General features: G+C 40.7%; 1 protein-coding gene and 1 long non-coding RNA gene across 7 annotated transcripts in view; one reads left to right on the top strand and one right to left on the bottom strand.

Moving 5' to 3' along the window:
- Positions 1-22,455, bottom strand: part of CLIP4 (CAP-Gly domain containing linker protein family member 4) — a 62,439-nt gene extending 39,984 nt beyond the window's left edge. For 2 of the 6 annotated variants that reach the window (XM_055089093.1, XM_055089094.1), the window contains exons 1-7: positions 20,336-20,566; positions 16,090-16,237; positions 8,416-8,555; positions 7,560-7,653; positions 6,300-6,461; positions 4,467-4,585; positions 1,013-1,249 (exon numbers count right to left, since the gene is read on the bottom strand). In XM_055089093.1, the coding sequence (XP_054945068.1) occupies positions 1,013-1,249; positions 4,467-4,585; positions 6,300-6,461; positions 7,560-7,653; positions 8,416-8,555; positions 16,090-16,222 (885 nt within the window). In that variant the 5' untranslated portion in view covers positions 16,223-16,237; positions 20,336-20,566. Of the gene's footprint in view, positions 1-1,012; positions 1,250-4,466; positions 4,586-6,299; positions 6,530-7,559; positions 7,654-8,415; positions 8,556-16,089; positions 16,238-20,335; positions 20,567-20,804; positions 20,975-22,345 lie in introns of those variants that run through there. The other 4 variants (XM_007102493.4, XM_024118679.3, XM_028496648.2 and 1 more) reach the window with 4 other exon arrangements.
- Positions 22,456-23,811: 1,356 nt separating this feature from the next.
- The window catches only part of LOC114487381 (uncharacterized), a 6,108-nt gene continuing 2,261 nt past the window's right edge, over positions 23,812-27,658 (top strand). Inside the window, exons 1-2 of the long non-coding RNA XR_003682433.1 lie at positions 23,812-23,900; positions 24,598-24,697. This is a non-coding gene — a long non-coding RNA (uncharacterized lncRNA). The remainder of the gene's footprint in view (positions 23,901-24,597; positions 24,698-27,658) is intronic.

Here is a 27,658-nt window from a genome sequence, read left to right as displayed (position 1 = left end):
GCTCCCCCATATAACCGGGTTTTTTTTAACATCTTTACTGGAATATAATTGCTTTACAATGGTGTGTTAGTTTCTGCTTTACAACAAAGTGAATCAGTTATACATATACATATGTTCCCATATCTCTTCCTTCTTGCATCTCCCTCCCTCCCACCCTCCCTATCCCACCCCTCTAGGTGGTCACAAATGGTCACAAAGCACTGAGCTGATCTCCCTGTACTATGCCGCTGCTTCCCACTAGCTATCCACCCTACGTTTGGTAGTGTATATATGTCCATGCCACTCTCTCACTTCGTCACAGCTTACCCTTCCCCCTCCCCATATCCTCAAGTCCATGCTCTAGTAGGTCTGTGTTTTATTCCCATCCTACCCCTAGTCTCTTCATGACATTTTTTTTTCTTAGATTCCATATATATGTGTTAGCATACGGTACTTGTTTTTCTCCTTCTGACTGACTTCAGAACAGCAACAAGTGAAAGCCACCTGGAAACTGAGGCTCTGGAGGAAGAGGTGTCCAGAGAATCTTCAGTCGGGTGGAGTTGGGAGTCCTCTTTCCCACATACAGTTTCATTACCAGGTTGAAATCATATCTAAGATTTCCCTATTTGCAGGATCAAGAAGCCAAACACCCAGGAACAGTGAGGGTCACCTTTGCTCCATTTCTGTGCAGTAGTAGTTGTGGGAGAATCACTACTGAGGAGGGGTGGGAGCGGGGAGCTGCAAGGGAAAACCTGCAGGCTGGATGCCTCTAAATTCACTCGGCAGCTCCACTATGCTCCACTTTTCTCCCATTCAAATAAAGATGTCTTCGTTATTCAGTTTGAATAGTTTATATTCTTAAATTATGCTTTATAGTAACCGTGCATCTAAGTTTCACGTTTTCCATTAAGTATCCTTCTACCTACATATGGAACTTAAAAAAAAACAACCTCAAAACCACACTGCACCTTTGGCACATAGGCCACATAATGACCTTGGACATCGCTTTAGAGACTGCAGCTACTGACTATACCTTCTGTCTTGCAATAACGACACGATCCCCCAGCTTCAGGCCAAGTGACGTCAGCATCACCTTGCTAGTAACACGATCGTAACTTGGAAGCAAGGGCTTTGAAAGATCACATGACAGAGGCACCGCATCGAGCAGCATCTGCTTGATTTCTTTAGCAGTTGCTGCGGCATCGGCCATTTCTAAGGGCATTTCGACCGGGTCTGGGACAACATCAGCGGGGATCTGTCCTTTGTCATTCTACAAATAAAGAGAAGAGAAATTTTTCAGTTCACATCTGCTCAGAGCTCTACACGGTCATATAAAAGTATTTTTGGAAAAAGTAAGTTAAATTCATCTATCGTTTATTTATTCAAAAATATTTACTAAACTTCTACCATCTGCCAGACACCATTCTAAGTGCTAAAGGCACACAGTGAAGAAAACAAAAGCCCCACGCTCAAAAGGCACACAGCCTGGTGAGAGGCAGACTATAATCACACACATAAAATGTACAGTGTATCAAAGGGTAAAAAGTGGCAGAGAGAACAAAGCAGGTAAGGGGGACAGGGAACACGGGGACAGAGATGGCTATTCACGCAAAGGGGTCAGGGAGGGCCTCAAGGCTGAGAGGCACTGGTGCAGAGGCCCAGGGAGGTGAGGAAACACACAGCAGCTCAGCTGGTGGGGACCGAGGTCCAGGCTCAGGGAAGAGCAGGAGCTCAGGCGGTTAGTGGGAAGCGAGCCTGGCTGCACAGGCTGGAGAAGGCACATCTGGAGACAGAAGTCACGGGACTGCCTGGCTTCCCAACCCCAGACCCGAGACTCCCTCCACTCCCCCAGAGCTGCCACCTCGGCTCTGTGACCTCAACCCATCCTGCCCACTCATGGAGTGACTCAGATTTTTTTTTTTTTTTTTTTGCGGTACGCGGGCCTCTCAACTGTTGTGGCCCCCCCCGTTGCGGAGCACAGGCCCCGGACGCGCAGGCTCAGAGGCCATGGCTCACGGGCCCAGCCGCTCCGCGGCACATGGGATCCTCCCGGACCGGGGCACGAACCCGTGTCCCCTGCATCAGCAGGCGGACTCTCAACCACTGCGCCACCAGGGAAGCCCGTGACTCAGATTTTAAGAACAGAATCTAGAGGTTTAATACTTCTAAAGTTTGGGCTGGGATTTATCCTGCAGCAAGCAAAAATGGGCAGTCACAGGCCCACTAACATTTGCACAGTGTTTATATAAGCAAAATCCTATCATGTAAATTATCTCATTTGGTTATCACAGCAAGAAAAAGCTTGTGAATAAAACAGATAAAAATGTTTACCCGTTAAGAGTTTGGACTGTAGCAGAAGACACCAGCGAAACAGTAAGATATCACTACCTTTTCCAGTTTGCCAATTAGGAAAATTAGGCAAGGAGAGATGAATGACTCGCTGAGCATCACCTCCATAGTTCCTGCAGAGATGACACTGCAGTCCATGCCCAGCACCCACTGGACTCGCAGTTTTACCTTCTGTCTTACCCTCAAACAAGTTCTCTTTCTTCTACGTGCCCTAACCAAAAACTCAGACTTCATCAGAAAGATTCCAGACTGTAATCTTTTCTTAATAAGATGAACCAAGATTCTTTTGCTCAGAAACCTTTTTCCCTTTTCTTCTCCTCTAATAATTATCTTCAAATGATCCATATGGATAAAAGAAGGAGGCTTTTAGAACACATTTAGTTTGCAAGTGCCTCACATTTTTTATTTTAAAATTCAAGTCGGTTTGGTCCTAAGTAAAAACATGGTAGGAAGACATATTATCAAATTTCTGGGACAGTGATGAACTATTTTGATCCCCAATTTCAAAGAAAAAGCACAAAATGTAATGAAAATACCTACAGTGCTAATCGTACTCTTGAGAAAAAGACAGAGGGGAAAAAAACTTTTTTTTTAATCAACAAACCTGTCATGATAAGTTTTAAATAAGCTGTATTCACAATGAATATTTACTTCAGATTTGTAAGTCCTCACCTTTCTAGGGTAAGTCACACACTTCTATCAATTCCTATATAAAACTTCTGTTTAAAAAATACTAAATAATAATAAAGTAACAATGATATCATGTTAACATAAGAAGGCTTGTTCATGATTAGTTATAGAATTCCATCTTCTTCTAAAGTAGTGGCTGTTAGGGTCTGATTCAAGGGCTACTGCTGACCCACATGTTGACCGCTTTTTTTTTTAAGTATTAACCTCCAAAATTCGGTAATCTATGAATTGTTTGGGGCCTGAATTGGTAATTTACCTCAATGACACACTTCACTGCATCTTACTGGATTCAAAATATTCTCTCCACTGATAGGGTCTTGTCAACAGTTGTACTAGCAAAAGCAAACACGTATCACCTTCACACTCCAGCCAAACTGAACTACCATCTCCTAGCCTTTGTGCACGCTACTCTCTCTGCCTAACATGCCTTTCTCAGCTTCCTCCTGTACCTGGTTAATTCTTAACTACTTTTAAGCACTCAACATCACTTTTGCCAGGACACACTACAGTAAAACTGACTGCTCTTCTCTTGTCTATCCTCCCCTCTAGACAATATTCTCTTTGAGGACAGAGACGTATTTATTGTTGTATTCTCCCAGTGCCCAATAAACAAGAGGACCTGAAGGAAGGAGGAAGAAAGGGGTTGATTAAATAATTAATGGGGTTAAACAGAAAGAAAAGTGGCGAAGAAGTAGGGAGGGAAGGGAAAACAGGAAAGCAGAGAGAGAGCGAGGAAAAGAGGAACGGAAGAGGCTTTTTCTAACATTGCCCACCCCTGCCCCTTCAAGAGAAGGCACAGACCCGATCAAGAATCCCTGCCAGAGCAAGTCACCGCTATCAATATAAGAGAAAAGAACATTGAGAGCCACTTTTGTGAAGACAAGAAAATACCAAATGATTTGAAGATTATGAAATTCAATCCTGTGTGTTAACTTTGTAAATGTATAACATTACCCTGAAAAAATAAATTTTTCCTTTAAGTCGATTTTAAAGGTTTACTGCACTGTTAAATATGCATTTTTTAAACTGTCTGAAATAAAACTTCTTTCCAAAAGAATTTAAAATATGATTTAATACAGAAATATAATTTTAATATATGTGTTTTTATTTAACAGCTAAGGTTTTATAAATATACCAAAAACTTACATGAAAGATACTTTTAAACTCAAAGATGATACTTTAAAGAGCATTTTACTTATCTGAATGAAAGTAAGGTTTATAGAGCTTATCAATATAAAAGGACTGAAATTCCTAACTATGCCTGCTATGCCTTAAATTTATTTGAGATAAAAGTTTATCACCATTACTCTTTACATGCAGCACAAAAATATAAATTATTTACCTATATAAGAGTTCTACAACAACATCCAGATTCAACTCTTTCCTGGGAGATAATGTTAGATGTTTTTATTCTTTTAATATTTTTCACTTTTAATTTAACCTCTTACCCTAAATGCAGGATTTGCTCCATGCTCCAATAAGCATTTCACAGTACGTGCACACAAGTTATATGCAGCAATATGCAGAGCTGTTCCAAAATTAAAGTCACTGCAAGTGGCATCCACATCTGCAATTAAACATCGCAAGCGTATTAACAAAATTTTCAAATTAAGCTAGTATAATGTAAAAGGAGACAGGTTGGGTTTATTTGAGGGAGGAGGGGTATTAGTTATTTATGAGACTTAAACCAACCCACTAAAAGGACCATTATCACAATGAAACAGAATCTTCATATTACAATCTACTTAACTAATTTTTAGTACAATAAAATTTCACTATCAAATGGACTGATATTATCATGCGTTTTCCAACCATCACAAACTAAACTATATTTTAAGGCAATTAATGGCAATAATTCATATTTGTAAAAGTAACTATCTTAACACACTCTCTCATTAAACCTCTTGCGTATTTGCCATGACAACTATAATGTAGTAGGGTTTAGGTCAGGGACTAGCAAACTATGGCCACGGCCAAAACCAACTCACCATCTGTTTTTGTAAATAAAGTTTTATTAGAACACAGCCACATAGTCTCTGTGGCTACTTTCACACCACAACTGCAGAATCGAGTAGTTGCAACAGAGACCATGTGGTCCACAAAACCTAAAATATTTACTATCTGCCTCTTCACGGAAAAAATAGTAGGTAAAACAATGGAGAATTCTCAAGACAGGAATAAATTAAAGAGTAATTAAACATATGCATCATGCTTACATACTGTATTCATTCATAATACTTTATTCAACAAATGAATTTGGACTTCACACTAAGAATGGGAATCTTGCAATTCTAAAAACATTTTAATAACTTTCAACAAATCATCATGATGCTATACAGGAAATACTCCAGATGTGGGGATCCCATTTTGACTGTTTTTTATAATATGGGCTCAATATACCTCTGGTTCTGCCAATCCTACCTTAATCTAACTACAGCTCCACCATCCCACACCCTACCTACAATTGTAAACAAACTAAGACATGCTCAGGACACTCTCCTGAGCTATTAAAGACACTGTACTATCAAGTGAGGCTTTCTTCCTAACATCATTCAAAAAGTGAAAAAGTAAAAAGGTAAAGAGGAGACGGACAACTATACAAAGCAGAGGTTAGAAACAGACATTCTGGGAAATTTATCTATGCCATCTCTAAAACAAGTCTTCTACAAATGGAGAAAACACTGCATACAACTTTTAACTTAAAGTAATACTACTGCACTTGCCCTCATTTTTTTCTCAAAAGAAAACTGCCGTGAGAGGACCCAGGGAGAAGGTCTAAATACAGGACTGTGATTTAGACATTATGATGTTCAATTTTAGGATAGCATCATCAAGACAGGAAGAAAAAAAATGAAAATCTATCCCTTAATGGAATCACAGAATTTCAGAACTGAATTCCACCTAAAATAAATATTCTTCATGATTTCAATGTTTAGCTCTGAAGGTTTTATTGCTCTATTTCTGGCTACACAAGTAAGACAAAAGAAGTATACATAGATTCAATTACACTTTATAAAATCCATGTTATACTGGGGGACTTGCAGAGATATAAAAACCCAGAGAACACTTTATTTTGTTTCTCTTTGTACTAAGTCTTTTGTGAAAGGATAGTAACTAATCCTCAATAAAGAAAAGTTAAACCGTTTCTGAAAAATAAAATGGGATTGGAGGTCACATGGAACAAGATGGATTAGAAGTAAAAGTATCTTTGAATTATAATTTTTATGCCACGAATAAAGTATTCAATTAATAACATCTAATGGTGATCTTACAGTACTTGCCTTTTGGTTTAGATGTCTTCAAAATCACTCTTATAAGTTCAGGGACATCAAAATAAGCAGCATAATGCAAAGCATTCATATTTGTCCAGCGACTCCGCAAACTAACATCTGCTCCCAGATCAATAAGTTGAGTTGCAAATTTTACAGCTGTATCAACATCACCTAGAGAAGGTTTTCTAAATTATTTTTCTTCAGTACAAATTCCAGTGGATGGCCATCTACTACCTCATCTAAAAAGCCAATGCAAACAGCGTACTGAATATACACTTACAACTCAAAAAATGTAACAAGGAATTTATTCTAGGAAAATAATCAAACTCAAGGGTATAGATAAACACTTGGCTGTAAAGATGTTCATCACAGCACTTTTTATTATGAATAAAATTTTGAAACAACCTAAAAGTACAATAATAAGACACTGGTTAAATAAATTATGAGACATCCATATAATGCAATACTACAGAGGCATTAAAACCAAGGCTACTCAGAGTGCACTCTGTGGACCACTGCCAGTCCCAAACTGTAATTCATACTTTTTATAACTCTTTTCTTTTTCCCTATGTAATCATTTCTTCTGAATAAATTAATTGAAATGTAATTTTATGCTTTTGAAAAACACTTGGGCTTGTATTTTATGTCTTTATCTCATTTTTCTATTACAAACTCATTTTTATTATATTTTACAAAAGTATCAGTCCATGATGGATTGCAGAAAGAAAAAGAAAAGAGTCCTTCACTATCAAGTTTAAGAAGCACTGTATCAGACTACTGAAACAGGGAGAGATGTTCACAATATATAATTAAGTAAGAGGCAGGTGTAAAAAATAGTAAAGAACAGGCGAACACCAATTTTGGAAACTATGCACATATGTTACGTCTGAAGGAACAGACCTTAGACAGACCTAAAGACCAGGTCTGTAGGATTGGGACTGCCTGGAAAACGGAGCACGGATTGTCAAACCTTGCCATAAACTCTCAAGAAGGTTCCAGGTGTTACCAGTTACTCTCACCTAGCAAACAGGCTGGCATGAAGCCTGTTCCAGAAAAGTTGGGAGGTACCAGGAGATTATAAAGACTCCTTTGAGAAAAGGGAGGAAAGGCAACAAGGTGTGTGGAAGACCTAACTGAATCCTCGCCTATTCAGGGAATATTATTATCATCAGCCAGGTGCCCTCCCAGGGACTCTGGTTGGCATAAACATCGTTATACAAGCACAAATACAGATGTCTTAAGTCATTAACAGATTCACCACACACTTACCGATACCATGAGCTCCAGATTTGCAGGTATAATGTAAAAGAGTCATATCTGTCAATCCATCTCTGTCATTCACGTTGCAACCTCTCTTAAGAATCTGAAGAAGCCAAGGAAGATATTATTACAACATAAAGTCTACTGATTTCAAATCAATACTAGGAAACCAAGTTAGTCTATCTTATTAAATTAGTTCTCAATAAAATGAGTAGACAGAACTGGCTACTCTTAAGGATAAATTTTAAGTCTGTACCCAACAACAATAATGAAAACTGAACTTGTCACCAGACGGAAGGAAGTTCTTAAAGAGTACTCCAAAGTAATCTGGCACCCCAAATATGTTCCTTAACCTCTCAAAGGACAAGCAAATTTCCTTTCTAATGGGAGTAATGGTATTTAAAAAAGTATAAGCTCCCTCTTCTTACAACATAACAGTATGCTGGTCAAGGAACCCAGCATTATTCTTTTATCCCTCTTCCAAAAAATCAAATATTTTTTAAAATTATATTTAAGCCTAGATCTTTACCAAGCCACCCCAAAGTATAGATAAATGTAACAGTAATCAAATCTCCTCATGAAAATATATTTTTAAATTTACAAAATTAACTTGTACAAAGAAAGAATGCTCCCACCAAGAGTCAGAATGTCAGGACTCCAGGTGTAAGGAAGGGAGGAGCATGAGGGAATAAGGGAAAGAATGCACAGTACTAACTCACTGCTCCATGAAGCCCGCAAAGAGCAAGCATCAGCATCTTTAAAAGGCTTCCCCTTTATCACCGCCTTTCCATTCAGACGGGGAAAAAAAATCTATACAATTAACAATCCTAACAATACAAGACTTAACAACCTAAGAATTCCTTACCTCATTTCCAATAACATCAATATTTTGCTGGACCTGAGGAACCCACTGTCTTAAAATGGCAAATAATTCTGATACAGAAGTTTTGGGATCGAAGAGAATTTCCTGGCATGATGTATCATTAGGATCAAAGAAAGAAAACTCTGTTTGAAATTTAAAAGGTGTAAGTTAAATTTATTAAAATTTCAAAATAAATATATTGAAAATAATAAACAACAAGACCAGGACTCAAATGACACAAATATTTTTAGGTGCAGAAAAAGTAGGTTTACCTTAACCAATTCTCAAAACCAAAGTCAGGATCACCAAAAATTATCAGGCATTTCTGAACTGCTATGAGAATGAGATTTCCATGCATCACACTACATCTTATCACAAATGAAACAAAAATCTGAGCGTACTGATCTTAAACGCTGAACTTTCCAAGAACTTCTTCTAAAGCACAGAAAATCTGTCAAATTTTATAGGTATTTTCACCTCTCAAAACATAAACATGTCATGAATAGCAGATCCACATCCATGATTAAAACATACATAATAGAAAGAAATATGCCAAAATCTCAACAGTGTACTAGAACAATGTGTAATTTTAAGTATTCTTTTTACTTCTCTGTTTTCCTTATTTTCTATAATAAACAGGCATTACTTTGAAGCCTTGGGACAGAGTGATTGGGTTATTTTGGAGTATGTATCAGTAAAGACATGGAATACTAGACACAATTGAACATGATTTTAAAATCTTTTAAAACTTCCTTAAGATTCAGAGAGAACAGATCATCCTATGGCTAGAGAATAAAAAAGAATAGAAGAAAAGCAGATTCTACTATCTTGAACAATCTATAAGAAGGTAGGGAATCTAAAAAACCAGAAGCATCTAAAGAAGAAAAGCATTAGAGAAGCAATATTTGCTGAGTGCTTACAATTTACCAAACACGTTACAAATCTTCCCAGACACCTTACCTGACAGGTATTATTATTCTCATTTTGCAGATAAGGAAACCAAAGCTCAGACTAAATAATACTTGCTCAAACCCACACAGCTAGTAAGTGGCAGATTTGGGGTAGAAAATCAGGTCTGCCTCCAAAGTCTATCTTCTTTCCTCTATTATGCTGTCTCCCCAAGAGAATTCACTATTGAGCTCAGACTTTAACAGCATACGTGAGTAGCAGGATTTGTGTGGGTTTTTTATTTTCTTCTTTGTATTTTTATTTATTTTCCAAAATTGTACTATGTACACACAGCTCTTACTTTTAGAATCAGGGTAACTGAACGATGAAAGGAGAAGCACAAAACCAAGGACACGTATAAAAGTAGAGCAGTCCATCAGAAGAGAATCAGAAAGACTAAAAGTAAAAGCAGATACTATTCAAAATCTCAGAGAACAAAATGGTCCTCTACAAACAGAAGAGTCAGAAGAGAATCAGTATGCAACACGTATACCAATTTCTCAAAGATTTGGGTGTGTTTCCTATAAATAGCAGTTTACTGGAATTTTTTTTTTGGTCTAACTGATTCAGCCATTCAATAAATATTTATGGATCAGTGACTGTTCTAGGCATTGGGCATTTCTAGTAGAGAAATTCCTAAATATATACCTAAACAGACTCTTCGGCATGTGTCTACAGGAGACATGTACAGGAATGCTTATTCTAGCATTGGTTATAATAGCAAAATAACTGGGAAACTGAAACATCTCTCCATAGAGGATGTATAGAAAGTGGTATATCCATAGGATGGATTCAATGCTTTCTTACAACTAAATAAATGAATTCGATATCTACATTATGAATTGATAAGGATAGGTCTCAAAAAACATACTGATCAATAAAATAAGTTGAATAATAATATACAACATCTATCATTTCCATAAAATTACAAATACACAAAACAATCCTATATACTGTTTATGAATGCTCATATATGTAGTAAATGTATAATTAAATGGTCTGCAATATTCACACTAAATATAAGATGGTGGTTGCCTCTGGGGAGCAAGGAAAATGGACCCAGAAAGGAAAATGGAGGGAATTTCAACTTTAAGGTTTTAATTCTTATAACTGAAAAACAGGAGCTAAAGGAAATAAGATACTATGCTAATAATTATTCTTTCTGATGGTGGATATGTGTGACACATGTTTGCTATCACTATATTTTCTGCATTTTTAAATGACTTCCCATTTTTTAAAAATGAAACACAATGGAAAAAGAACATAATAACAATAAAAGTGCCAATAAATGTGTAAGGTTTATTTAAAGAAAAATGAAGTGGTGGGTGACTTAAATGGAGAGACACATCACGTTCCTGGACTGGAAGATAAAATATTTAAGGCTGTCAATTTTCCCAACAACAATTATTTTAAATAATTTCAATTCTAATCAATCAAAATTTCACCAAGATTTATTTGTGGGAGGAGACAGACAAAATTATTCTACTGCTCATCTGTGCCAGAGCTTCTCAAACATTAACGTAGATAGGAATCACCTAGGGATCTTGTTATGATGTAGATTCCAATCCAGTAAGTCTCAGGTGGGGGCAGGGACTGCATTCTAACAAGCTCCCAGTGATGCCAATGCTACTAGACTAAGTACCACGTGATGAGAAGCAAATATCTAGACAGTAAATGTAAGAGAAATAAGCAAGAACATTTTAACTAAGAAAAATAATGATCAGAGTAGGGGGTAGGGGACACTAGCCCAATAAATACTAAAGCATGTAATAATGCTTCTGTAATTATATACTGAGATAATGGCAAACAGCAGACAGCTCATTTAAATACTAATGATAATATGTTATAAAGTGTCTAATAGGTGCCAGGGACTGTTCTATGCACTTTACATATATTACCTAATTTAATCTTCATGACAGCCATATGAGGTAGGTACTTTTTTTTTTTTGATGTAGGTACTATTATTGTTCTCATTTTATCAAAGAAGAAACAAAGGAATAGAGAAAGTAAGCCATTTGCCCAAGATCACACAACTGTTAAGTGGTTGAGTCAGGATTGACCTATAATCCAAACTCACCTATAATCTTAAACTCTATGCTATACTACATATTAACGAATCTAACTACACCCAAATTTTAAGCTTCCACACAGAAAAAAAAAAAGTTTTAATCAAAAGAAAGGAGGTGGGCTTCCCTGGTGGCACAGTGGTTGCGCGTCCGCCTGCCGATGCAGGGGAACCGGGTTCGTGCCCCGGTCTGGGAGGATCCCGCATGCCGCGGAGCGGCTGGGCCCGTGGGCCATGGCCGCTGAGCCTGCGCGTCCGGAGCCTGTGCTCCGCAACGGGAGAGGCCGCAGCAGAGGGAGGCCCGCATACCACAAAAAAAAAAAAAAAAAAAGAAAAAAAAAAGAAAGGAGGTGAAGGGTAGATGGGGAGGATACCCCACCAAGTCAAGATGGAATAACAGGGACCATATTTGTTCTTATTTCTGAAACAACCAAAAAACAACAATAACAAAAGAAAGAGATGAAATGAGGTTTCCAAGACACTGGACATCAGTTAATGAAAGACATAATCCCTAAGAGACAGGATACGAACAAGTGAGTCTTACAACTGCCCCCATGTCTCTGCCCTGGGACTTTCCAGATTTCAGCACAGAGAGAGGGAAATCAAGAAAAAGCCCAGCAGACTCCCTGAGTTGTGGAGACAAAGCTGAGAGCCCAAGGAAATAAGGCAGCTAGAGTTCACAGGGCAGTGTGTCAGACAGGAGAGAGATGCAAAGCAAGAGAACCCCAAAGATCTGAAGAGAGTCCCCCTTGAGTATTTAATATATGCTTGTGAGGAAAAACCTGAGGTAAGGGAAAGAACCATCCAAAAGAATTAGAGGGATTAGTGCCCAGTGATCATATGGAGCCTAGAACTGTGCTTGTTCCCACTAAAAAGAGTGAGAAAAAAATTCATCAGGCTTTGGGTAGAGAACTCAGTAGTGAGGAGTAATTAGCCCCAGATTAGCATTGCTCCAGAACCACCTAACAAATCATAAAGGCAAGATCTGAAAAGGTCAAACAATTTCCAAGTAATTTAACTGTATCCCAGAACAAAGCTCAAGAATATTTACAGAAACAGAAAAATATCCAGCACCCAACAGGTAAAATTCACAATGTCTGGCATCCAATCAAAGACTACCAGGCCTGCAAAGGGAAAAACGTTACCCATAACAGGGGAATAGTTGATCAAAACAGATCTAGAGTTGACACAAATATTATAATTAATAGAAAAGGACATTAAAACAGCCATTATAACTGTATTCCAAATGTTCAAAAGGTTAAACAGACCCAAATCAAACCTTAGTGATGAAAACTACACTGGATGAGATCATCAGCTGATTAGACATTGCAGAAGAAATGATTAATGAACCTGAAGACATAGCAATAGAAACTACCCAAAATGAAATACAAAGAGAAAAAGAGTTTTTAAAATAGGAAAAAAAGGCATCAGTGAGCTGTGGGAAAACTTCAAGTGGTCTAATATTTGTGTAACTGGTGTGTCTGAAAAGGAGAAGGGGCAGAAAAAGTATTTGAAGAAATAATGATTATCCAAACTTGATGAAAAGTGAAACCTACAGACCCAAGAAGCTTAACAGTCCCCAAGTATAAGAACATAAAGAAAATTACACCAGGGCACATCACAGTAAAATTACTCAAAACCTATGATAAACAGAAAATCTTAAAAGCAGCCAGGAAAAAAAGATCATTACATACAGAGAAACAAAAATGACAGCAGATTTCCCATCAAGACAAGTGGGAACACAGTGAAGCAACATCTTTAAGCACTGAAAGAAAAAACTATCAACCTAGAATTCTATACCTAACAAATATATTTTTCAAAAGAGACGATGACATAAAGATGTTTTCAGACATATAAAAGCTGAAAGGATTCCTCACCAGCACATTTGCACTGCAAGAAACGAACGTTAAAGGAAGCCCTTCAGGCAGAAGGAATGTGGTATCAGATGAAAATCTGGTCTGCACAGAGGAATGAATAACACTAGAAATGGTAACTATGTGGGTAAATAAGATTTTTTATTATTATTATTATTACTTAAATCTCTTTAAGAGATAACTTCACTGTTTATGTAAAAATAATAACAATACACTTGGGGATTTTTAATACATGTAATGTGTGTTCTGTGTAAACTGACTCTGAAGGCATTCAAAGCAAAAGAGTCCAAAAATCTTTGTAGTCTTGCAGGGTAACCACCTTGAGGGTCAACAATGAGCTGAATGTCTAAGCTCTGGTTTGTGTGGGTTGGTTTCTTTTTCTTTGTTTCTTGATTTTAATCTCAGTCTCAGTCTCACATTCAATGGCTCCCATTACATTTAGGATAAAATACAAATTCCCTACCAAGGCCTAAATGATCCTGCCTGGTCTGGCCTCTGCCTTCCTCTCCAACTTCATGTCCTGCCATTCTGCCCTTCCACCACTTTGCTTCTCAGCCACAAAGGCCTTCCATTATTTCTTAGGATACACCAAAGTTTTTTCCCCAACTCTGTGCCTTTGATTTCCTATCCTTCTGCCTGGAACACTTCTCTCCAAGCTCTTCTCTCAACAAGCTGCTTCTGATTCTCCAGATGACCAGCCCATCTAAAACAACCTCTCTGCTCCATTATCCTCTACCACAGTACCCTGTTTCTTTTCTCCACAGAATTCATTATAATCTATAATATTTATGATTTGTTTCTTCATTTGTTTGTTTATTGTCTGTTTTCCCTCCTAGAATGTCGGTCTTGGTCACCGTGCTATCCCCAGCATCTAGGACAGTACCTAGCACATAACAGGCCCTCAACAAATACTTACTCAATAAATACAACCCTGGATGCCACATTTTAAGGGGACACTGACTACAGCATACTAAGAAGAAAACAACTAGAGTGAAAACGGTCTAGAAATCCTGACAATGAGAGACTGGTGAAGGAACCAGAAATGTGTAGTCTAAAGAAGTACAAACTAATTTAAAATGTCCAAATTCTCTTCAAATATTTGAAGGTCATCATATAAAGAAGTGTTTGTTCTACATATCAAACCAGTTAGCCAAAGTTTCAAGGAGGTATACTTTGAGTCCATATACAAAAACAATTTTATCACAACTAAAACTTTAACAATGAAATGGACTATTTCATTACTTTCCCACTATTGAAAGTATCCAAGTAGCTGAATGGTTATCTATCAGAGAACCTGAAAACATAATTTCTATACTGGGAAATGAGTAGGGAAAGCTGAACTGTAAGTCCATTCAGATTTTAAGAACCTATCGTTCTAAGAATACAGGCAATTTTTAATTTCACTTATACAAAGGAAACAATATCCATTATCACCTTTCATTCAATGTATTTATTCAACAAACACTGCACAACTAATATCAACAAATGACTATATTAGCCCAATGAGATAAACAAAAACAAAACATGATTCTACTCCATCCAAACAGCTATAGTCTGGGAAAGGAAATAAGACAGTTATGACTCAAGATAGAATGAGGTAAGTGCCATAAGCAAGGTACAAAGTGCTTTTCAAGGTTTTTCCCGCATAACTGATTTTGTTACATCTGAAAATCAATATCCAGTCAATTTTTGTAAAAACTGTAAACAACTCCCAAGATCCAGTAGGCACAGGTTTTATGCAACACCTTTGATGACTGCAAGGCAAGCTGCTATAGAATCTGAACACATAAAATAGCATACCTGGAGATGAGTAGTTATTAGAATGGATATGACTAAAAAGACAAATTCACAATCTAATCATTTTATATTCACTAATATTTAAAAACTGCATTATCTCTACCTCCAAATACAATTTGAAATGGTGGCCCAATATTTTACTTGAAAAACTCTAACTAAATTAGAAATGTAACACATCCATCAAGCTTACCTCCTGGTTTTCTTTTATTCCTTTATCAACTACCTGATAAAATAGGGTCCTGTGGAAATAAGTCTAAATAGATTAAAAACTAGAATACTCCTAAATTTACATTTTACAAAGAACATTTAAATGAACCAATTTAAATATGAATCAATCTCATGCCACATTCCAGGGAAAGGTCTCACCCTCTCTGTCTAAGTACAGGACTTTTATTGTTTTGTTTTACTATACTTTATTTGTGTAAACACTGATAATTACAATGGAAGACAACTGAAACAGGATCCAAATTAGGCTTGCTTGTGTATTAAAACACATCACTTGTTGTTACATTGTCACCCAAGTTTGGATCATTTCAGCAGTGATTATTTGGTTTGTTAATTAGAATCCCAGTATTGTAGAGACAACAGGGCCCTTAAAGATGGCTAGCGCACAGTGCTTTTATGTCTTTTTTTTCTTTTTCAGTACATGGCTTTTTAAGAAAGTCAATATATTTAACCAAAATAAATACATCAATAGCAGAAGAATGCTAGATGTCTAAGCACCACTGTATTCTAAAAATAAAATCCTCTGAATCCACCGTGGTGCTTAAAATGAACGTTTTTACATAATAAAAATGCTGACAGCAGAAATAAAGCGTTTAGCTTAAGAGGCAGAAAAAGCAATAAGCAACTGTTATTTTTGAAAAAGGAAAATTTAGCAATTTTATGAAAACCACAACAAATGGTTTCAGGAAAAATTAGGAGTACAAAAAGGGTGTAAGACAGAAGTCAAGTCACCAGTTCACAGAAAATAAACACAGCAACTTAACGTACCACAGTCTGAAGGCATTGGTGCTGCAGAAATGGAAAAGATAACTGGTGTATCAGAACCTTGAAATAAAAATGGGTATCTTCCAATCAACGAACTTCCTTCTAATGGAAAATCCGGAAGGTCCTCTATGGTCATCTTCTAGAAAGCCACCTTTAATGAAAGGGGGGGAAAAGCATATCTATTATATTTGTATGCAACTTAGAATAACTGCCTTCAGTCACAAAAAGCCTATTTTTTTTAATATCTAATCTATTGAAATTTTTAACTTCAACCTTCAAAAATCTATTTTAGAGAAGAAGGGAAAAAAACTTCCTTTTAGCGAACTGTTGTTAAAGAATATACATGGCTTAACACTGTCTTTCAGGGTCAACAGCATATGTAATCTTTTTAGGCAAAGCTCGGGAGTAATAAAAATCTACTACTATATATTTCCTAATAATAGGTGAAAACATTTTTTAAACGCTGAGCTAACCTAAATGGGTGATGTTCTCTTTACTCGCAGTAACAAACGAGATGTTATCCCTTGTAGGTACATCTCTAACTTCTCATAGGATCTGACACAGGTTCTATCATCTGTCATCCAGTAGCTCATGCCATGTGCTCATCACATGAAAAAAATCTAGTTTAAAAGGTTCTCATTATTTTCCAACATCCCAGAAAACTTTACTGAAAATTGACCATACCACTTGTACAAATCTAAATCTAGGAGCTTACCGACATCGTTTCACTTAACAATGTAGAGGATCTGTTTAGTTCATCCCAGCAGAAGATGGAAGGCCATGCCTTTTAAACCACATCACTTATATATACTACCTCTCTTTTCCAGGAAACATGAGCACTCAGAATAAATACGCTCTAAATTAGACAGCTGCTGCACCCCAGTACACATATCAGAGATGACACAGAATGCAGAGAAAATGTTCGTAAAACAACTATGAAGCTAAAAACCTTCCAGTTTCTTTTGCACCAAATCTTTGAAGTCTGAAATATTATGAATCTCTATATCTGTTCAAAATATAAGCAGAAAACTATATTACAAAACTAAATAAAGGTGATTTTAGATTATTTCAGTAGAAAGAATAGCATAAGTAAAGATGGTTAACAGATAGCTTACTCTAGCAGATAATGCCATGCTAGATATTACTCAATGTGTGCTCTGTTATACTTGGTAAACCAACTCTGTGTCTATCACCTTTACCTATCATGCTTACCTACCATCACCACCCTGCTCCAAGGAAACAGTCACCTTTCTGAGCTAAGTGGTTTGCTTCCAATTAGATTCATATGTTTTCTGAATACCAGCAGAAACTGGTAGAGTAAGGAAATTTCTTTTTTCTCATAAGGTACATGTTTACATGAACGTAGATATTATATATCAAATAACTTAATCCAGTGTTACTATGTTAAAGGTATTCAAGGTTTCTTGGATGCTAAAATTACTCGCCACCCAATACTTTGAATCATTTTGACATTAACCTGGCCACATAAATAGGAAAAATTGTTGCCATACAGCATGGTGAACTTCCTCAAATACTAACAATTTCAAAAAGTAGCGCCTACCACAAAGACAGCCCTCCTTCAATACTATAGCTTCTCAGTATTCAAAGTCAGTCAGGATTTCTACTTGTTGGCTTCTACAAATTACCTGGCAGTAAATTTGAGCAAAATAGTCTATGCCGGGTATGAAGCATCCTTTAAAGTCAAGGACCAGAAATAAAATTTAATAAATATTAATATGTACAAGGCACTACACTATTCTAGATGTTTCAGAGAATACAAAAATGAGTAACAGATGGTCCATGCTTGTTAGGTAGCTTACAATCTACTAGGGTGAATAAAATAGTACTAATAACTATAGACGATAAAACTGAGTGATATATGTTCCATAACCTAAGTACAAGGAACATTTGTTATGGGAGTTCCTGAGAATCAGAAATGGTGCAGTGAAAAAAGCATCACTGAGATGAGTCTTGAAAGATGAGTAGGCAGAAATAGGGGCATAAATTTAAAAGGGGAGCCCATTAAAGGAACAGCAGGCTGGAACTTGGGCACATCTAGTAAGAGGTAAGGCTGTCGTGGTTTTTTAGGATTCTCCTCAGTAATGCTTTATATACCTGATCAAACACCAAACCACTTAATTCCATGAGCACTGGAAACGGTTGATTTTTTAAAAGGAGACTGTCCTGATTCAAGCTGTTTTAGGAAGGTTAATCTGACTACAATCACACTTTGGGACTCAGCCATGTTTTTAATTCTCCAGCAAAATGACTAAGTGGTTTTCTTTCTGAGCTGGTTAAGAGGAAGCCACCTTTCAAAACCTCCCTTTCAAAGAGTGGGGTTTCCCATTCAAAAATATTTTTTAAAGTGCTCTTCAGAGTGTACCTTTCATTTTTTTGTAGACTTGAGATCCTTAAAGATAGGAACTGTATCTTACACAACTATCACTTGCCACAGGAGCTAGATCAGTGTTTTATACACATTTAATAAACATTCAAATCCTAGATTTGACGTGGAAAGATGATTCATTCAACGAGATGCAATCAACTTCACTTTACATTTAGATATTTCAAACCCATAGAAGCTACTATATTACCTGAACAATGCAGTGAATATTCTTCATATTTTGTGTCTGCACTGCATTTTCCCCTGGTCCCATTCCCTTTCTTTCACGAAAAGCCCAAAATTCTACCTTTTGTCCCACTTAAAGCTATACACCTCCACAAACTTCTGTATAGTTTAAGTTTAGAATCCTTTCCTAAAAGCAATTTCTGGATCTAAGGATCTGGGAATCTTGGTCAAACCTTGAGATGTGCTTAGCTGGACTGAGTATATATTTTCATTTCAAATCCTAGTATGGTTAATTGGTGAGAATGGATTATGTAAAGTAATCCAAGATTAAAAGTTGGCCCCAATTAACTGTGTATGTAACAGATGCAATAACAAGAATCAACTTCCCCAAAGTTTGATTTACATATGACTCCCATCACCCTGAATCAGCTCTGAGTAAATGCAACTTGTAACATGGCTCTAATATTTTGTATTTTTTTCCAGAGATACCTGGTCAATGCCCTAACATTAACATAAGTGCTAAAAACATAAGTGCTAACATAAAGTGCTCAAAAAGCCACATGTGTCTAGTGGCTACCATATTGCACTGAAGAAAGAACACTCCCCTCATCACAGAAAGTTCTATTGAATCAAACTCTAGACAAGAAAACAATATACAAATGCCTGAAACAACAAGGAACAAAGGGTAACAACCTAAGCAAGCCCATGGTAGTATACTTAATTATACATAATTAACAAGGGAACAGTAAGCCTAAAAGTAACCAGCTGTTCGCAGATTTACACTGGGATAAAGTGTTAAGTTGATTCTGTAACATGAAGATCACTAGTATGTTTCAAAATTGGAGTTGTTATAAGCCATAAAAGACATCATATAAATATTTTTCTAAAAGCCTTGCTGATAGGGCTGTTTCTGGTAAATCTGAAACGTCCGAAATAAATCCTGCAAAATACTATACCATGTGCCAAATTTTCTATAAAACAAATAAACATATTCATTCTATTTCAAGATTTAATCTTACAGCCCAGGTAGTCCATATCAAACGAGAGTATTTCAAAATGCATATTTATGTTAGCAAAATAGGATGGAACCAGGATGGCTTTGCCTCATAAAAATGCAGAAAGCTAGACTTCTGCCAATTTCAATTATCTGCTTTCTCTGCACAGTTGCTACATGTTCCGCACCACGTGATCTTCTGCCATTTAGATGACTTTAATTCGTGCAGAAGATAACATAAATGACAAATGTCAATGTGAAAGTGAAGTACAATTGAAGTATTTGGCGGATGTTTCAAAGGAGAGTGTTTCTTCACTGAAATATTTAAAGGGCACCAATTTATACTATGACATTGCTACTATGTGAAGTACAGTCTAGCTGGGAACATACAGCAAGTTATCATCCCATGAGAATATCCTCCTCTGATACATATCAAAACGTTGTCTCAGAGTTTAAATCCAAATTGCCTACATAGTCTCTAGATTAATGAACAACCTGACATCTAATTCAAAAGAAAGCTGACACTATAAACCCATCAATTTAACCCACAAGGATGAGGCGTCTCTGTTTAGCAGTCTCAGCGCAAGTGTTTTCCCTAACTTCCCTTCCCATGATTTAGAATTAAGGAATCTCGGGGTAGCAAACGACTGGAAGCAGAGTCATTTGTCTTAGCTTTGAATTCTCACCAGCAAAAGGTTTCTCAAACAGCTTAATAAGCAAGGGGAGGCATGAGAGATGTGAAGAGGCCCCTTTCAGGAAAACCACGAAGGGCTGGGTACAGCACGCTGCCCATCGCTGCGCGCGAGAGGCTCTCCCAAGGGCGTCGGGGCGGTCAAGTCTGGAGCTGCGGAGCGGCGGCCGGAACTCAGTTCCGCCGTGGGGTCCAGCCCGTCCCACACACCTGGCAGCATCTCATCCTGAAGTTAAACCGGCGGTGAGGAACGGAAACCAGAAACCCGGGTCCCCGCCTGTGGGCCGGTCCAACCCCGCCCTCGCCCCAGGGAGGCCTCCAGAAGCCGGCGACTCCGGCGCCCACTGCAGGCGACCGCAGGGCTCCCAGCGCCTCCGCGCCGCCCTCCCCGAACCGCCAACCGGCCCTCGAGCACCCGCGCCCCCGCCCTCCCGGCCCGGAGCCCCCGCGCCCTCCCGCCCCACCTGCCTCCTCCGGTCCTCTCCGGGCGGCCGACGGGGAACGCAGGGGCGCGGAGAGAAGGCTAAGAGGCGCGCTTCTCCGCCCCGCACCGGTCTCCGGTAGCCGGCCGCGAGCCCTCCCGCCGCGCCACGCTGCGCTGCGCAGCTCCGCGACCTCGTCCGGCCCCTCCCGCCTGCCGCCTCCGCGCCGCGCGCGCCGGAGCCGGGCCCCACGCGGGGTCGGCGCGCGCGCGCAGTGCAGGCGCCCCGGCGGCGCGCAGGCTCCGGCCCAGGCCCGCGCACGCGCCGGGGAGGGAGACGGGCGGGGAGCGCGCGCCTGAGGTCGCCGCCTCCTGCTTTCGACCCCGGAGCCCCTCCGCAGAGCGACGGTTGAGGCTCGAGGTTAGGGAGGTCTGGTGGGCTTCGGGCGTCAACCCTGCGAGGGTGGGGCGCCACTGTGGTATTTCCACCGCAGCCGAGGCAGGCTCTCGGCGGAGCCCCGCCTGGCCTTAGGCCATGCTTGGGGAAACAGCCCATGGCACGCTGAACAGACGCAACTCCGTCAAAGCCCTTAGCTAGACCAGTCTGACTTGCCTCCCAGTCTCACATCTCTGGGCTGGAAGCGCTCCAACACCTTCTTAGGGGCAGGCACCACGTCTTAACGCTTTTTAGGTTCCCCAGTATCTGGCCCCATGCATGGCCCAGAATAGGGCCATCAGTCAGTTACCTGTTTTCAGGTCTTGCTGTAAAAAGCCTAGTCAAGGCTATAGCCAAGTTGAATGATTACACCCAAGGGTGTCAGTGTAGAGGAAGAAGAGGATGCATGAGTAGTTGTCCCAGAAGTTTATTTCCCCTGATGCTTTGCTCCCTTCTCACCCCCTTCTCCCCTGGTCCCCTTCTCCATCCCCCAAGAATCAGAAAGTGGTGATGAATGCTGACATCCTGGTTCTCCGTCTGTGGAAGGAAAGGTGTTACTTGACACTTAATGAAGGGACTTAATGAGTCCATTGTTTCCCCATGACTGAAGTTTGTAACACGGAGCCAGTAGTGTTGCGCTGTAACAACTTTCTCTGAGGCCTTTTTGTTCTGGCTCTGATAGACCAACTACTACACTGTACTTCCACGTTCACCAAATGCAGTGCCTGGCAAGAGCAAATGTTGAATGAATTAATGTCTACCACGACTCTTCACGAGCAGAGGTAAGTGCTCGGGCACTCTAGAGCATCTTTTCCTGTTAGAATAATTGATTCCAGACCCTGGAAAAGGCCCCCCCTCCATTTGCTTGAGTCCCCTTTACGATATCCTCCCACCAAGTAGCCATAGTTGAGCACCTCCAGTAACCAGGAATTCACTTCCATTGAAAGCAGACATTTTACCTTTGACCAGCCTTGTGGAAAAGTTCTTCCTACCTTGGAAGCTAAAATACAGTTCCCTGCATCTCCTCCTTATTGGATTCTATTTCTACCCTAAAGACTCCAGATCATGTCTAACTCCAAGGAATCCAGGGAAAGCATTCTCAGTCCTTTAGGCTGCTCCTTATAAGACATGCTTAATATTCCACTCACCAGCATTTTAAGGGTCTCTTTATGGTGCATCCCAGCTTGTCTAGAGCTCAGGAACGAATGGGGTGTCCTGTTGAGTGCAGAGAGGAGAGAGACTGCCACCTGTTTCTTGGCCCTATGCTTCTATTAGCATAGCTCACAACATCGAAATACTCATTTGCGACAGTCACATTCCATTGTGGAATCGGGTGGAACATACTGTCAACTAAAATTCATAGCTCTTATGCAACGTTTAAACACCATGACCATCCCACAGTCCCTGGTCAGCTGCCAGTTTCTCTGTCCCTGCAGGTTCAGCACCTTATGCACTCTCAGGGATGATGATGTGACACAGATGCTACCTCCTCCCTTCGGGGTTCCGCCTCCTTCTCCCTGCTCTCATCACACCCAGTTCTCGTCTGACCCCACCCACCTCTTTAGCTGGTTAAAAGAAGGAAAGTAATCTGCCCTTGGTTGGCTTGAAGCAACTGTAAATAAGCCCTATTGTCAGTAAGCCACAGAAATTCATAAAGATCTATGTGTAACAGAAGGTGCTGTTGGCAAACTTTCCACATATACAGTTCACTTTATTGCTGATTTAAATTATCCCTCTGAGAAACCACTGTTAGTGGTTGACAGGCTGTGGCCGGCTGAGTTGTTCTTCACTATAATGAAAGTCTCTGTGAGAACCAGCCAGGCCACTAGCTTTTTCTGCTACACCCAAACACTATACAGTACCTTGGCAAATTCCCAGCATATCAAGCCATTAGAGAGAGAATCTCCCACTCACCTGCTTACGTTTACTGAAAAAACTGAAGTTACTCCCTAGACCATCATTAAGAATGCAAGCACTCATTGGAGTCATGCTTCTTGGAACACCCCATGGGTTATACAGTCCTCAGACCAGGAGTTGGACTGGGTAATGATATGGGGCCAGAACTTGGAACATGAACCGTCCACTGGGATGGGAAGGCACATGGAGAAATGGTCCAGCTGCAGCTGCTGAGATTCAGTTATATCTGAAGGCACAACAAGGTTCCTGGACAATGTAGCAATAAACCACAGTCCCAGGAGGTGACCAGCCCCTGGTCAGCATCCATGTGGAGAAGGGGACATTACTGACTGACCACAGTTTGATTCCTACCTATGGGATCTTACTTGCCTTCACTTTACCAATGAAGAATCAGACTCCAGGAGGCTGTGGAACTTGCTCACTGTACCCGGGCGGCCGACGGGGAACGCAGGGGCGCGGAGAGAAGGCTAAGAGGCGCGCTTCTCCGCCCCGCACCGGTCTCCGGTAGCCGGCCGCGAGCCCTCCCGCCGCGCCACGCTGCGCTGCGCAGCTCCGCGACCTCGTCCGGCCCCTCCCGCCTGCCGCCTCCGCGCCGCGCGCGCCGGAGCCGGGCCCCACGCGGGGTCGGCGCGCGCGCGCAGTGCAGGCGCCCCGGCGGCGCGCAGGCTCCGGCCCAGGCCCGCGCACGCGCCGGGGAGGGAGACGGGCGGGGAGCGCGCGCCTGAGGTCGCCGCCTCCTGCTTTCGACCCCGGAGCCCCTCCGCAGAGCGACGGTTGAGGCTCGAGGTTAGGGAGGTCTGGTGGGCTTCGGGCGTCAACCCTGCGAGGGTGGGGCGCCACTGTGGTATTTCCACCGCAGCCGAGGCAGGCTCTCGGCGGAGCCCCGCCTGGCCTTAGGCCATGCTTGGGGAAACAGCCCATGGCACGCTGAACAGACGCAACTCCGTCAAAGCCCTTAGCTAGACCAGTCTGACTTGCCTCCCAGTCTCACATCCCTGGGCTGGAAGCGCTCCAACACCTTCTTAGGGGCAGGCACCACGTCTTAACGCTTTTTAGGTTCCCCAGTATCTGGCCCCATGCATGGCCCAGAATAGGGCCATCAGTCAGTTACCTGTTTTCAGGTCTTGCTGTAAAAAGCCTAGTCAAGGCTATAGCCAAGTTGAATGATTACACCCAAGGGTGTCAGTGTAGAGGAAGAAGAGGATGCATGAGTAGTTGTCCCAGAAGTTTATTTCCCCTGATGCTTTGCTCCCTTCTCACCCCCTTCTCCCCTGGTCCCCTTCTCCATCCCCCAAGAATCAGAAAGTGGTGATGAATGCTGACATCCTGGTTCTCCGTCTGTGGAAGGAAAGGTGTTACTTGACACTTAATGAAGGGACTTAATGAGTCCATTGTTTCCCCATGACTGAAGTTTGTAACACGGAGCCAGTAGTGTTGCGCTGTAACAACTTTCTCTGAGGCCTTTTTGTTCTGGCTCTGATAGACCAACTACTACACTGTACTTCCACGTTCACCAAATGCAGTGCCTGGCAAGAGCAAATGTTGAATGAATTAATGTCTACCACGACTCTTCACGAGCAGAGGTAAGTGCTCGGGCACTCTAGAGCATCTTTTCCTGTTAGAATAATTGATTCCAGACCCTGGAAAAGGCCCCCCCTCCATTTGCTTGAGTCCCCTTTACGATATCCTCCCACCAAGTAGCCATAGTTGAGCACCTCCAGTAACCAGGAATTCACTTCCATTGAAAGCAGACATTTTACCTTTGACCAGCCTTGTGGAAAAGTTCTTCCTACCTTGGAAGCTAAAATACAGTTCCCTGCATCTCCTCCTTATTGGATTCTATTTCTACCCTAAAGACTCCAGATCATGTCTAACTCCAAGGAATCCAGGGAAAGCATTCTCAGTCCTTTAGGCTGCTCCTTATAAGACATGCTTAATATTCCACTCACCAGCATTTTAAGGGTCTCTTTATGGTGCATCCCAGCTTGTCTAGAGCTCAGGAACGAATGGGGTGTCCTGTTGAGTGCAGAGAGGAGAGAGACTGCCACCTGTTTCTTGGCCCTATGCTTCTATTAGCATAGCTCACAACATCGAAATACTCATTTGCGACAGTCACATTCCATTGTGGAATCGGGTGGAACATACTGTCAACTAAAATTCATAGCTCTTATGCAACGTTTAAACACCATGACCATCCCACAGTCCCTGGTCAGCTGCCAGTTTCTCTGTCCCTGCAGGTTCAGCACCTTATGCACTCTCAGGGATGATGATGTGACACAGATGCTACCTCCTCCCTTCGGGGTTCCGCCTCCTTCTCCCTGCTCTCATCACACCCAGTTCTCGTCTGACCCCACCCACCTCTTTAGCTGGTTAAAAGAAGGAAAGTAATCTGCCCTTGGTTGGCTTGAAGCAACTGTAAATAAGCCCTATTGTCAGTAAGCCACAGAAATTCATAAAGATCTATGTGTAACAGAAGGTGCTGTTGGCAAACTTTCCACATATACAGTTCACTTTATTGCTGATTTAAATTATCCCTCTGAGAAACCACTGTTAGTGGTTGACAGGCTGTGGCCGGCTGAGTTGTTCTTCACTATAATGAAAGTCTCTGTGAGAACCAGCCAGGCCACTAGCTTTTTCTGCTACACCCAAACACTATACAGTACCTTGGCAAATTCCCAGCATATCAAGCCATTAGAGAGAGAATCTCCCACTCACCTGCTTACGTTTACTGAAAAAACTGAAGTTACTCCCTAGACCATCATTAAGAATGCAAGCACTCATTGGAGTCATGCTTCTTGGAACACCCCATGGGTTATACAGTCCTCAGACCAGGAGTTGGACTGGGTAATGATATGGGGCCAGAACTTGGAACATGAACCGTCCACTGGGATGGGAAGGCACATGGAGAAATGGTCCAGCTGCAGCTGCTGAGATTCAGTTATATCTGAAGGCACAACAAGGTTCCTGGACAATGTAGCAATAAACCACAGTCCCAGGAGGTGACCAGCCCCTGGTCAGCATCCATGTGGAGAAGGGGACATTACTGACTGACCACAGTTTGATTCCTACCTATGGGATCTTACTTGCCTTCACTTTACCAATGAAGAATCAGACTCCAGGAGGCTGTGGAACTTGCTCACTGTACCCTGGGACAGAAATAGGATTCAAACCCAAGTCTGTCTATCATGAAGGCCTGTGCTGATCCACAATTTTGTATTATCTACACAGGGTGTACTTTGGGGCATTCAGGACACAGAAATGCTGCATTGAGCAGCAGGGATCATTGAGAAATTCAGATAGCCAATCAGAATGTCAGCATCAGGAAGGTCTGTCAGTGGCTAACAGGACCACAATCCATGAGAAAATGGTTAGGGGAAAAAAATCGAAAGAAGACAGTGTCACTGCTGGTACATGGACTGAGGTATTGGGCAGGATATGATTCACGGGAGAGGAAGACAAGGGCTCGTTTCCAGAATGTGAGTGTACAGGAGACATCCAGCTGTTAGAATTGGGGTGCCAGATTGGAGACCAACTAGCAGAGGTAGTTAAATATAGACTATGAGAGCACTGGGTAGAACTCCTAAAATCTTCCTATCATGTTTGCAGATGATATAATCATCACCATAAAAAACCCAACAGAATCAACTATTAGACATTATAGGTGAGTACAGCAAGGTTGCCAAATACAAGATCAATTTCTAAGAATCAATCGTTTCCTCTACTTCATCAGTGAACACCCAGGAAATATAATAGATTGTAAGAGACCATTCACAATATCAATAAAACTCTAAAGCACAATATTCAAGAATTAATCTAGCAACTTGCAAGAACTTTATGGAGAAAATTTTAAAGTTCTATTTAAGGACATAAAAGAAGATTGAATAAAAAGAAGATATACTATGGATAGAATGACTTTACAGTGTAAAAATGTCCATTTAATTTCTAAATTCAATGTTATACCAACCAAAATTCCAGCAGGAACTCAAATTTTAAGGAACTTCAATAAAGTTACAAAATAGATAAGGAAAAATAAAATTTCAAATAGTTAAATCAATTTTGAAAAACAAGAGCAGAGAGAGGAAACCTACCCTGCCAGATATTACATCATTACTACATAGTGATAAAAATAGTATGCTACTAGTACAGCAACAAATGGAACAGCCACACAGAATAGAACACTCAGAAGCAGACCCCTGGGACCTCAATATATATAAATATGGGGCTGCAAATCAATGAGAAAAATATAAATTATTTAGAAGATGGTTTGGGGGAAACTAGATTAGTTTAAGAAGAAAAAATAGAGTTGGATGCCCCACGTCTACCATATTCAAAGTGAACTCCAGATTGATTAAAAACCTACATTTGGGGCTTCCCTGGTGGCGCAGTGGTTGAGAATCCGCCTGCCGATGCAGGGGACACGGGTTCGTGCCCCGGTCCGGGAGGATCCCACATGCCGCGGAGCAGCTGGGCCCGTGAGCCATGGCCGCTGAGCCTGCGCGTCCGGAACCTGTGCTCCACAATGGGAGAGGCCACAACAGTGAGAG

Source organism: Physeter macrocephalus, chromosome 12 (assembly GCF_002837175.3).
Source record: "Physeter macrocephalus isolate SW-GA chromosome 12, ASM283717v5, whole genome shotgun sequence".
NCBI lineage: Eukaryota > Metazoa > Chordata > Mammalia > Artiodactyla > Physeteridae > Physeter > Physeter macrocephalus.
This window is presented reverse-complemented; position numbering and strand designations above follow the sequence as displayed.